Here is a 14,180-nt window from a genome sequence, read left to right as displayed (position 1 = left end):
ACTAGCCTTTTTGCTTTATAAAGGGGCCGCGGTGGCTCAGTGATAGAGCGTTCACCTCTGGTGCTAGGGGTCTCGGGTTCAAACCCTGCTCCCGCCAAGTGAACTTTGTGGTGGACAAACACCGTGTGCGTGGGTTTTCTCGGGGTTCTCCCGTTTCCTCCCACTTTCTTCATTCCACCATTTCATTCATCTCTCATCTTCACCGTCTCCTTTAGCCTAACCGGCATAATCGTGGGACGTAAAACTCAAAAATTTCATTTCATTTCATTTCCTTTTTGTTTTATAGGCCTAAGGATCGATATAGAAACCAGAAGCTGAACTGGATTTCAACCATTTTCAGTCTTAGTAGAATGCTGACTTTTCTTGGACGCTGAATCCATGTAAAAATCGTTTCCCGCTATTTATTGTCGTTTTTTGCTGTACGGCGATCAACATTCAGATAGGAATTCGTACTTTTCCTATATGCGATCCTACTTCAGCTATCAAGGCCCAATGCTACAAGGTAGATTACTACAAATAATAATAATAATAATAATAATAATAATAATAATAATAATAATAATAATAATATGAAAGCATGTGTGTATGTCATATGTATGTGTGTATGGTAAGTTACTAATGCTTTGATATTCTGAAAGAAAACTCTTGGTTTGCTATTCGTGTGCAACAACTCTGATCCCCTGAAAGACATACCCCCCTCCTGCTGGTTACACCGCTGGTGCAATGCCAAATATTAACAAGTTGCAGTGAAGAAAAAAAAGGTACTTTTTGCGTAGTTTTTTTTCTGTTAATTTTTTTCAAGGCACCCGCTCAACCGGATATAGCAAGTAGCGTGATTACAAATCTCTGTTCGACCTTGTTTTTTTTAATATTTTTTTATTACGTACGATTTACAGGTCTGGAATAACCGCCTCTTAATATCATGATAATGGATGATATATAGTTTGTATTTTTATCGTCTTTCGATTGATATTATGGACTAAATATAGGTTATCGTTATGCATTTGGTATTAGTTACCCACCCTTTCGCCCTGAAATATTGTTTCCTCGTGTGCTGATTAACAGTTTCTTCACCTTCCTTCCTGTTATGTGGTGTCTCTTTACCTCTGTTCGCCCTTTGTCTTCGATAAGGTTAATGATGACCTCAGCAAACTCCATTTGATGCTTTCTTTCTTTCTTCCTTCCTTCTGGAATCACACACGGAGAACTCTCATTCTGGTTTCTATTCGCAGACTGTGCGCGTTGTATTGGCCTCTGCGATCGCTATGAGGGAATCAGTGTTAGCAGGGCTTCTCGTTTGCCTTCAGGTGGCGTTGTCTCAGGATGTCTTATTCCCAGGAAGAAACAATAGAGAAGGTAAGTCAAATATTTAATCACAGTGTATCACTGTTAGTAGTATGAATATCACCATTATGGAAAGACAACAATATGTACAATGTGGTCATTAACAGTGTTTCTTTGAGCTCCTAAGTGTTCGTCGTTCGTGTCTGTCTGTTATATGAAATTCGGATTGGCGGAAATACTCTTAGTATGAGTATGGTATTTTATTATCATGTGCATAAGAATTCCTGGCACTTTCCATTGTTGGTAACTTTGACTTTGTCGCGGCTTTTAAATGTATAGTTTATATCGTTATCATAGTAACGAGAGTTGGCAGTTATGAACGATTCTGTGTAGGGGCGCACTAACGGAAGGTCCACCGGCTCCTGAACCGCCCCAAATCTTCCTAAATGCGTTGGTGCACTTTCTCAATAAAACTATATTTGTTTAACGTGGAAATGATTGATGTAGCATGGAAATTTGATCTTTTATCTGTAGTCTTTCTCTTATGAAAACAATCTAGTTCTATCATTTTCTTCTGAAAATATAGGTGAAAGTATTTTACAATTACTTATTGTCTATTCGGGTGCAGAATAATACCAGTGGTCCTATTCAGCCGGTTCGCTCCTAGAACCGGTTAAAATATTTCGAATTAGCAGAACCGTTTGTTATGCCCAGATATAACAGTAAATTTTACCCAGTTATAACCAGGAATAGTAAATTTTAGTAGGGTTAAACATATGATTTCCCAGAACAAGGTATAAGCGTTTATTTCTTAACCTCAAATGCTCAGATATCAAGAATGAGAACTGAATCACATGATTGTGGTGGTGCGATTGTTTTTATATTTGAAACGCATACCTACCATTATCAACAATTGAAGCGCTTAAAGGATAAAGATGTTATGTTACATTTTTGAAATGTGCATTCTGGCGATTCATGCACGTGTTGTATGTTAATCATGCTAAGTAACACATTATTTAGTGAGTCTTAAACGATGAAGGCGGTATGTTAACGGACAAAGTTGTGAATCCATTTGTTACATACCACCTTTATCCTCTAAGCCAGCGATACAAATAACCGCTCGCTCACTCGCCCGGTTCGAGTGGTTTATCGGTGTGGGCGAGTATTTCATATAATGCCGAAGGTAAGTAAGTGATTTCTATTGTGGATGTGAGCTATTTAGTAGCTTCTTCCTTGGGCGAGTAAAATTTTGTTGCTTATTTGCATCCAGGCCGGTAGCTAGCCCAAAAATGTAGGGGGCACCGGCTAAAGTTAGGGGGACCTGATCCAACCGTATTATAGTTCATCACCATATTATAGTTCATTTGCAAGCCTACCGTGAATATTTTGGGGGCCCAGCAAAAATTTAGGGGGTGACGGTTCCCCTAGACGCCCGTGGATACGAGCCTGTTTGTATCCCTGCTCTAAGCGCTTCAATTGTCGATCCATTGCTGGATTAAGATCTTCCCAATACTTTTTGACAACCATCTATCTTGGATGATTCATTTCCAATATATTCGCAGTGCTACCTAAATTCTGAAAATTTAGGTGGAAGTAGGGGAGGTGGGGGCATAATGGACACCTTAAGGTTGAAATTGAAATAACAACGTTGCTATGAATGGAAAGTCGATGATTTTGCAGTATAATATTCTTTCTTCTACAAATGTAGAGAGGTGTAAGGTGTGAAAGGTGTACTAAACAAGTTGTATTTGTAAATAAATTGACCTAATGTGAATGACCGTTTTACTCCACCTCCCTGGGTAAAATGGCCCCATCCTTGGAACATACACATATTAACCAAAATTATATTCTGTTTCGATAAGATGCTAGGTAATGATAAAATTACTTGTACAACTATAAACCAATGAGTGGAAAAGAATAAAAACGAAAATAATACTAAAATAAAATTAAGTGAAAAAGAAAATACAAAGTGGAATAGGGGGACTATCAAAAACATTCAAGACAGGTCTCTAACATGCCAACAGATGACAAAACAACGACACACGCTCGATCACAGGATGCACTGACCTTCATACTATTCACAGGGTAATATGGTACTCTGCTAAATTCGACGGGGTATTTTGATACCCTGTACAATTTTAAGGGGCCATTTTCCCGAATCCCAATATAACTTTCAAAAACATTTTATCTGCTATCCACCATCTTCCGCAAGGAAATCATGCGTGATTTTTTTGATGCCCAAACTTTTCTTACTCTCTATGTGTGTACCATGTTTTATTCAAGGAATTACTTTTTTCAGCAACAGGTTGAATATTCACTACATAGCTTATATTGACGTACTATGAAAATGGTTTTCTTCACTTATATCACACGCTATTGAAGGTAGCAACCTTTCCCGTACTAAACACTTTACGCCACACTAACTACGGCTTGTGCAGTAGTACCAATTCTCTGTCACCAGAGGAACATCGCTATATACCGGGGTCACCATCTTGCCCCGGAGGGTCATTATGTCCCCACTTCCCCTAATTTATAATTACGCTACTTATCTTCTTTTCGAGTACCGAATAATACCCATTCAATACTACCAAAATATAGTGACTTGTGGTATTGGATCCTCCCTTCAAAGCTTGGACCTCTTCCAACAAAAAATTCTGAGAGCCTAATGCTACTATTACAAATATATTAGAAATGCTGCAGATTACATTGAAAATAATTCTTTATTTTGTGTTGACTATAAGTTGTAGAAAAGCTTATCTCTCTATATAAGAGAAGTTTTAAATGATTAAATGATCAAAGCTTAGGCCTCACTGTTTAAGCTATAGAAAATTGAAATTTGAGCATAGATTTTCTGACGTAAGGTATCATTATAGAAGTATTTCTGAAAATTCAACATAAAAGAAGGTCAGGGGAGGTGATAGGGGAAGTAATTGTTAAATTTAAAATGTCCATATCTCGGAATCACGTAAGATTAGAGACATGAAATTTGGAGCTTAGATTGTTCATTTAAAATAGTTAAAATTTTTAATTTAAAATGGCTAAACATGTGTTTAACTGTTTTTTAATACTTAACCTAAAAGGGAGGAGAAAGGACGGTGGTTATTCACTAAAATGGCTATAAGAGATATTCCAATTTCGTACGAGACTTCGAATTCAGACAAATCTTATACAAAAGACACAGAGGGAAGAATGCAATATATTGTATTTCCCGCAGTAATATATGAGCCACTTGCTAATATGCTTGTCTTTCAGTTGAACGCCCCACAATTATGCCCTTTATGCTAAGGGAGACGGATGATTATGGCAAGTGAATGACTGGGGATCGAACCAGCGCCTCCACGCAACAGAAGTAAGTGCTTTAGCAGGGAGCCAGTGTACCCCCACCAGTGTGATCGTAACAAGTCGATAAAAGTATTCGTTTTCTTTCTTTGAAGAACAATCCTTGTAATGACAGTGCAGTTTCTAATTAACCGTGTAAGCATTGGCTAACATCCGGAAATTTATCAATTCTGCAGGTTCAGCATTCCAATTTAATCGTGCTGACTGTATAAAAGCAATTGAGCCGGATCATTTCGAGGATTTGCCCTGTTGGGATTGTCACTGTTAATAGTAATTAATCAGCAAATAAATAGTCCTACACTGTGCCTTAAGAGTAGATATTTTTCATATACAAAATAAGTAATCTATTCCAACAAAATAAAAATTGTCTCCTTCGTCTGACTGGCAATGACATATCCGAATAACATACAGGTTCTATCTTTTAACGCCATAAAACTGGGATTTTCTCGAAAACTACCCATGAGTTTTTACATACAGGCTCAGCATTTTATTCAGCTTAATAAGATCTTTGGATATTTTTTTCCCGTTAAACAATACTATGAGAAAAAAAAATTGTATGCGTTTTTTTAACAGACTGTACTTGAATCTACCTTCCTAGTATTCGCCTGGTAAAGCTACAAATGAAATGAAATCTTTCAGTTTAACGTCCCACGCTTATACTTCTTAGTCTAAGGAAGACGCATGATTAAGGCAGGTGAATGATGATGAAAGAATTGATGGAATGAAAATGTGGGAGGAAACGGGAGTAGCCTGAGAAAACTCACGGACACGATGTTGTCCACCACAAGCTTACTTGGTCGGGGATCGAATCAGGAACCCCACACACCAGAGGTAACTATTCTACCACTGAGCCACCCTGCCCCCTGGTAAAACTAGAGAACGTACTAACCAACAGCCGGTATGGCTGGCTTCACAATGTATAAATGAAGTGAAATATTTCTGTTTTACGTCACACTGTTATACCGTGTAGGCAAAAGGAAACGGTGATAATAATAGCGAGTGAAATAGTGGAATGAAGAAAGTGAGAGAGCTCCGACAAAACGCACATGCACGGTGTTTGTTCACCACAAAGCCTACTTGTCGTGAGCTTGGATCGAATCATGGATCCTATACACGAGAGGTGAAAGTTCTATCACTGATCACCCCGGCTTTCTGTACGATTACACTGAAAACACATCAAAAATGATAAGCCGGGGTCAGTGGTGCAGACTACTGTAATCTAGCTTCTTTAGGCGAAATAGTGCAATCAGGAGCGCTGTTTACTTTGAGGGCTGATTTTGCGTGATAGTGTATCCACACGCCTACTGCACCGGATTCAATTTTCGGTCATGATTCGGAGACCACGTTAATAGTTAAGGTACCCTACTAGCAAGGTTGGTTGGACCATCTCTGGGGATTGAGTGGGATTTGGTCAAAACGGTAGGTGATGGTCGGTGCGAGCGTATAGCAGAAAAACTTAAGTTGGCCCAATGTTGGTTAAATGTGAAGATGGCCAACCAACTATTTTCCCGACTTTCACGCAACGATACTAGAATTGGTTGTTTTTCAAGAAATACGTTACTTTAGCGTTGGCTGAATGTCGAGGAACCGCTCTTTTGTTTGAGAAATGGGCGGGAAATAAATACAAAAGTGGCCAAACGTGACGTTGGGCCAACGTTGGTATGTCGCATCGCCACCATTTTTCCAACATTGGGACAACCGATTTTGCAACTAGAATACCGTGGTTCATAACCTTGGTGTTGTATAAAGACGGAAAACACTAAGCTAATTATGATTCTCTAGTAGCCATATCTAACTGTCTTGAGCTATCGAAGCGCACATTCTTAGGTAAATGACTTGTTATACGTTACGCACATAATTGGAAGGAATTTCCTATTAGATACTGAATATATAGGAATTTCCTAAATAGCTAGTACAAGACAGTTTCCTATTAGATACTGAATATATAGGAATTTCCTAAATAGCTAGTACAAGACAGCTACAAAGACAAAATCTGAATATTTTTAGAAAAGGTAATTTCCTCAGAACACTACAAACCCAAATCCAAAATAAATTACGTCACTATCTTTTTTCTTTTTTTCTTTCTATTTGATGTTAAAGCATGTAGCGGAAACCACAAGCATTTAATAAAAATGTGTTTTCCTCATTAAAAGGACTATCAAAGAAGGATATTGTTATCTGTTTCATACTTCCGTTGTTTCAATCACCTCCCCTCTGCTCACAAGAATCTCTCACGCATGTTAAGGTGAAGAACACGTGAGAATAAAAGTTTCAACACTTCAGTGAACAAGTCTTTGTATTTTATTGACATTGATATTTTAGGTTTCTTAATTTATTATTTTTTATTTTATGTTATTTATTTATTTACTTTTACATAGCTTACAGCCTTTGTGCTTGGTTTACCCAAGTCTTGTAGCTAGCGATTTCAGTACCTAAATGTCCAAATTCAAAAACCAGATTTCATGCTCAATTGAACTTCAGCTCGATTATTGAGCGCAAAATAAGTGTAAGCACGAACTTCGCAAATTGATAGGGGGACCGCGGTGGCTCAGTGGTAGAGCGTTAACCTCTGGTGCATGGGATCTAGGGTTCAATCCCTGCTCCCGCCAAGTGAACTGTGTGGTGAACAAACACTGTGAGCGTGGGTTTCCTCGGGGTTCTCCCGTTTCCTCCCACTTTCTTCATTCCACCATTTCATTCATTCCTCATCATCACCGTCTCCTTTAGCTTAGCCGGCATAACCGTGGGACGTAAAACTAAAATATTTCTTTTAATTTTCTGCAAATTGATAGCAAACTAGCACCTAAACCACAATATGATTAGTGAGCAATCATGAGCAAATGAGAACCTAAGATGACCAGAAATATTTTGACCACAAAGAGTATGAAAATAGTATATAACCATTACTAATGCGTCTATGTCTGGAATAGAAGGGATGTATTTCTAGTAGTTAACGCAGTTAAATCATCATGAAAGCATGCCGATAAGAGAATCTAAGAAAGAGAGAGAGAGAGAATATGACCACTTAAGAATCTTCATCCCGGCGAAATTAAAATACCGCTAATTTTACAGTAATTATGTGATATTTTCAAATAGGTGAAAGATAATCGAAATGTGGAACAAGAGCACCCTAGACAATATTATTTTACATAAGAAACCGTTATCACGACTCACTTATCTGCTTTCGATTTCGAGCCATTTTGAAAATCGGTAGTTATTTTCGCGTTTCTAAACACATGAAAACGGAAAGTCACTAGCTGACTTGTGATAACGGTACCTCACGCAAAATAATATTATTTAGGGCGCTCTTGCTCCATATTTCAATTATCTTTTATCTATTTGAAGATATCACATAATTACTGTAAAAATTAGCGGTATTTTAATTTCGCCGGGATGAATACTCTTAAGATAAATGATAAACTAGCACAGTGGTTCTCAACCGATGTGCCCCGACACATTGGTGTGTCACGCAATCCCCGAAGGTGAGTCGCGAAATTTTAGAATTTAAAAATCATGAAGAATTTAATAATAATTAGTTAAAACAGAGATAAACTGTAGGCCTACCAGTCAACACCTCCAGTGGCAGCAATAATGCTCAGTGTTATATAGAGTCATTATAAAACTAATTGGTTTCACTATTATAACATATATGTATTATTATTATTATTATTATTATTATTATTATTATTATTATTATTATTATTATTATTATTATTATTATTATTATTATTATTATTATTATTATTTATAATAAAAGTACCAAACAAACGTGTTACGTTGTTCTGTACGTTCACTAAAGTGTGCCGTCAGTCAAAAAAGGTTGAGAACTATTGTGCTAGCACTCCATGTTAGTTTAGTGACTAGCACGCGCACATCTTTGCTTCAGTTTCGCATACTTTTATGTAGTGGCGAATATAGAAGAAAAGAAACTGGGGAGGGACAGCCAGAAGCCAGACTATGAAAGGTATATCATGAGTTTACTATAAACTTTCAAAAGTATATAAATACGGGTAAAAGTGAAAGGGAACGCGGGGGGACGCCGTCCTGCCACCTCCAAAAATACAGTATGTACGGCGTCCCCCCAGTTCCTAAAAGATTACAATGGGCAAAGATAGGCTGGGGGACAGCCTGACATTATGCTGCTACCTACTATCCCCGTGCCTTTTCAGATCCACTTTTACCCCTGATAAATAATAACTTCAATTATATTCAACTTAAAAACTGGGTGACCTAGGCCCTCGAGCTCCGGCCTGGATCTGCTACTGTGTTTGATATAAAACAGGAAAAGAACTATTTTGGTCAGAAAAATGAAAAAAAATAAATCTTTAAGTTTTACGTCCCACGGTAAATGAGACTGTGATGATAAGAAATGAATGATGTGGTGGAATGAAGGAATTGGGAGGAAACGGGAGAACCCCGAGGAAACCCACGCACACGGTATAGAGTATTTGAAGCTCGAGAAGTGTGTAAATACTCTTTAAAAAGAGAAGACCTACATCTTGCACCCTATGCCAGGAGTGGGGAACTTGCAGCTTTCAGAGTCATAAGGTACGGCCTTCTGGCCTCTTGTGAAAAATGCTAAATTATGTAAGGATATGAAATTTACGGCAAACATAGATTAAAAAGAAAGTGAATTATAAAATTTCTTGCTTTAATTTTTTAATATGTTATTGTGTTATACATTTTCATGTAAATTAATAATGTAACTAATAATTATGAAATAACTACAAAAATTAAGTCTACTCAAAAATATCATATGCGGCCTTCTTGGGAAACCCCATTCGAGACACCAAATTTCAAAGTTTTTAGTAACTGCAATCCCAATGACGTTATTAAGCTCGAGGTCGAGCTAGCACAATCCTTATTCTTGGATGCTGAATCTGAAGATAGTACATTTTCTTGAAACGGTTTTTTAAGCAGTGTTGTATAACATTCTAAGATTTTAGCGTTACTCACAGATTGAGATGTCTTTGTATTATAAAGAGGATTATGAATGTTTTACTCTTTCGATTTTGTGATTCCAGAAAATATATCATTGGTTTAACGCAGATACTCGTGGGTTCAATTCCGGTTTTAAAATTTTGTATTCACAATTCTAATGAGTAATTGTGATTAAATATCGACAAACACATGTTAAGACTTCTTTTTAGGGAAGAGTTTTATTTTAAAAATAAGAAAATTACAGTAATGTACCCTAAGCTATATATAATTTCTCAATTTGAGTTGAGAGAGAGGTCGACCATACTAAACCGACATGATAGGGATTCGAACTGCGACAGTGAATACCAAGAAGTAAGTGCTGTGTCCGTGGCGTAGCTAGAAAGGCTCATGTTTTTTTAAGTCTAAGGCTAGTTTTAGACGGAAGCATTTATCGTAGCATTTCTCGTAGCAGATGTGCTGCCAAAAATTTCATATAATATTCTATGGCATCAAAAGTATATGGTGGTTTTAAACAGTAGCATTTTGATAAGCATCTGTCGTGGTGTAGCAAACAAATAACTCTAGAAGAGCGCAATTATGACTCCGAAATTAAGCGTGAGCTAGCTAAAGTTATAGTAATTGTAACAACAGTTCTCGCCCGTCATATTAAAAAAATGAAAATCACAAAGAAGTATTTGGGCAAAGAGCATCCCTACTCCAACTCATTTTTCTCTCCTACAATTTCCTACACAAAACAAAGAGCATGGATATTTGGCACAAAATCTTTCGCTTCTTTTTAACACACCACGGCGCTGCAATCGGACCAGAAATGCTGGGGAAAATGCTACGAATTAGAGCAGGTTCTATCGACAAGAAATGCCATAGGAAATGCCATGGCATGGGAAATGCTATAGCATTTGCTACTTTACACGGCAGGATATCGATGATACGATTTTTGCTACGAGAAATGCTACGATAAGTGCTTCCGTCTAAAACTAGCCTAAGAGATAATGTTTTACAGTTCCTGCTTATTAAGCTAAAGTTTTGGTAGATGTAAAGAAAATTCTCTTGTCACATAGATCTCTCAAAACATAGGTCGTGGCTCTGCTGCGAGTTACTGACTTCAATATGTGCCCTTTAAAAATGCGCAATATGGTAGCCTCCAACAGTTTGTGATGATTTCAAGAGATTTTCAATAAGCAGGTAATGAAAATAATACTGAGTAAACAGTTGGAACAAGTTGGATACGATCGGAGAAATGCCCCAGGGTTGAATTTTCTAGCTCACGGGGATTTTCTCTCGGTTGATTAGTTCAGTTCGTTGAATTGGAATTTAACGTCCCTTGAAGATCGACGCTATATGAAATGTGGACTTACAGCTTAACGTGGGATCCGAACTACATGACCTCCACTGGGAATTGAACTTGGGTCTTCTCCACCGAGAGCAGGTACTCTAACCATAGGCCTATGGCTCGAGGGAGCTCTTATCTCCCCGACCGCTCCCTGAAATCATGATTGTTAATGATGATTGAATAGTATACAGTGGTATTATTTTCATTTTTTTAACAAACCATATGATTGGATACCACACGGGATAAGTAGGAACCTTCACAGATCCTAATACAAGGTGGTGTGATGAAATTAGGTAGCATTGCGAATATCTTGAAAACGAATTATCCAAGATAGATGATTGTCAAAAAGTATTGGAGAGACCTTCATCCAGCAGTGGATCGACAGTTGTTGATAATGGCATGTATGTGTTTCTAATATGAATAACTTTTACAACTACATTCATGTGATCTCAGTTCTCATTCTTGTTATCTGAGCATTTGAGATTAAGAAATAAACGCTTATACATTGTTCTGAGATATTTATGTTTAACCTTGTAGCTGTAAGAATTTCTAAAAACAAAGATAGTTAAACTAAAATTTACTGTTCCTGGGTATAACTGGGTAAAATTTACTGTTATGCTCCAATATAACAAACGGTTCTGCGAACTCGAAATATTTTAACAACCGGTTCTAGAAAAATATAGTTCTCTGTAGTAAGTTTGGTTCTTATGTGATGCATTCTGCATATTTTATTACTATCGCAATTTAAATACCTTTACTACAATAGTATTCGTTGCACTTAGAATGGTGTATAAATGAACAAAACAGCATTTGAGTAAATACTACTTTTCGTAACTAATAGGCATATTAACAGTTATTCTAAAGTGAACATGGTTAAAGGAGAAATACGAATTTATTCCTCGTAGAGTACGAACACAAAATACAACCATTATGTTCAGATATCACATTTTAATGATATATAGCACCTGGAAACCATAATGTGATGCGCATTAACCTAGATTTAAATAAAATGTATAATATCTGCATTCGAAAATACTGATATAAATCCTATGGGCGTGTTTTACCAAGGCTTTAATCCTTCCTGTTCCTATTGTAAGTAAGTCATTCAACTTTTACACTTTTTACGTTTCATACTATCATCCTATCTACATGATTCAATGTTATTCACTAGAATTATTCAATTTATTACTGAAACAGGATAAACATGTTTTTTTTTTTTTTTTTTTTTGTTAGGATTCGACTCTTGGGTCTAGCGGAGTGATGCCAACCCATGGGAAAATCCCATTTTGTGGGATTTTTTTTTTTTTTTACATTCGTTTCTCGGAGAGGGATAAACAAAACTTTCGTTGCAACTGGCAGTAAATGTAGGATTTTTCATCGACACTAACATTTTCTATTGGCAGAAAGTAGACCAATGACTCCTCAATAATCTTGAAAGCAATGTTAATTGTCAAATTTTGTTATCGGGAAATATATGCTAATGCAGAAGTAACTTGTAATTCTCAAAAATAAGCTCCAAGCAGATTTCAAATAAGCATTCGAAAAACAATTTGGCAACTTTATTAACACGTAAAAGTTTTCTCCCAAGAATCGGGGACCCAGAAACTGCGCATATCTTTAGATAGAGGAGGGCCACGAAGGAATACTGGTGAAATATGCCGGGCCGACAGCAAAGGATAAATCCAATATGGCCGCTCGAAGGTCATGCCAATCGACTTTTGCAAGCAACCTCTCATCTACTTCCCATGGGCAGATTGACTTAATGTTTTGCAGATTGATATATGTATGAACACTACACATCTATTGGTTTGTAATTTCGCGGACGTTGATGTATTGAACCCAATAGTACTGAGACCCTGAAGGTAAACATTACAAATCAATATCATTTTTTTTTTTTTTTTTTTTTTTACAATTATTGTGTCATTGTTTTCACTATAAACATATTTATAAAATACCTACAATGTGTAACGAGAAACATCAAATAATAATAAAAGTTTTTCTTGAAAATATACTTTTAAATATGATATCTTACGCTGGGCTGGATTTACCCATCTGGAGGCCCGGGGCTAGAAAAAATATTTGGCCCCTGCTGACTTCACCTAATACATTTCTGTGACACTACAGTGGGGAAGTTAAGGGAATATGTTTCATATTTTTGGATATATTTTATTTTATGATGATGATTGTATCTTCATGATTCTTTTTAGATAGCCGGTTGAGATTTTCATAAGAGTGGAGGCCCTTTCCACCTGGAGAACCGGGTTATAGTCCCCTAAGCCCCCCTTAATCTGGCTCTGGCCTTGTCTTAATCCGGCTCCGAGTTGTCTGAATCTGCAAGATACAAAAACTGGTTGTAGTGCACATAAAATAGATGCATGTAATGTATATATTTTAAAAAATAATAAAGACGTTCAAAAATGTATCCTAACAATTATTTTCGTATTTTTCAGTATACAGCATCCCGTCAAGCTTCAACAACCCAAGTGGAAGTAGCAACTTGTTCAACAGACCTCAATTCATCTGGGACAGTAGTGACATAGGAACCAGCGAATCTCAGAACGGACCAGCGTATGCCAATTCTAACTCGAATCGTGGCTCACGACGAAGAACGCAGTCGTCACGTCGTGATCACAGACGAGAAGAACCGAGACCTTATTATGACAGTGACGAAACTTATGAAAGAGATGAATATTCAAGACCTCAATCGTCTTCAGGAAATAGGGGTTCCGGAAGTTCCAACAACAACAATCGAGGGACTTATTCCTCTAGTCAAAGTGGCAGCGGTAATTACAGACCTTCTGGTAGTGGTAGCAACTCAGGATCTTATTCAAGACCTGACAGTTCATACTCGAGCAGTGGTAGCAGCTCGGGATCTAATAGCAATTACCGACCTTCTGGAAGCTCAGGGCCTTATAATGGAGGTAAGATTTTTTTTTTTTAATTTCGAAGTGGAATAAATATTTCATTCGTAAAATAATATTACAGCATCAAATACTAATAAAGTCTATATTTCCTAATTTATTTAATACTAGCTTAATAATAATATGCAAAGAAAGTATCGACAGTTGAAGAAACCTTTCTTAGAATGATGTATTTGGAGACAATGTTTCTTTGAGGGATACTTCTTCCGGGGACTCCAACCCGGAGATTTCCGACCTGCTTTCCCCGAAGTTAAGATAAATTTAAATTGTAGTTACGCCTACATGTCATTCTTGTACAGGGCACTTTTTTTTTTTTTTTTTTTTTTTGTAGCAAATAGTATTCCAGTGTAGCACCTCACATTTTG

The 14,180-nt window shown here is 37.1% G+C and overlaps 1 protein-coding gene across 1 annotated transcript in view; it reads left to right on the top strand.

The window, feature by feature from the left end:
- Positions 1-968: 968 nt before the first annotated feature.
- LOC145678801 (carbonic anhydrase 2-like) overlaps positions 969-14,180 on the top strand; it is a 53,795-nt gene continuing 40,583 nt past the window's right edge. Inside the window, exons 1-2 of the mRNA XM_081749318.1 lie at positions 969-1,356; positions 13,345-13,815. Coding sequence (XP_081605444.1) covers positions 1,266-1,356; positions 13,345-13,815 — 562 coding nt within the window. The 5' untranslated portion in view covers positions 969-1,265. The remainder of the gene's footprint in view (positions 1,357-13,344; positions 13,816-14,180) is intronic.

Source organism: Thermobia domestica, chromosome 2 (genome assembly GCF_964235325.1).
Source record: "Thermobia domestica chromosome 2, izTheDome1.hap1.1, whole genome shotgun sequence".
Taxonomy (NCBI): Eukaryota; Metazoa; Arthropoda; class Insecta; order Zygentoma; family Lepismatidae; genus Thermobia; species Thermobia domestica.
The sequence above is the reverse complement of the archived record's forward strand: the minus strand, read 5'-3'. Positions and strand labels throughout refer to the sequence as shown.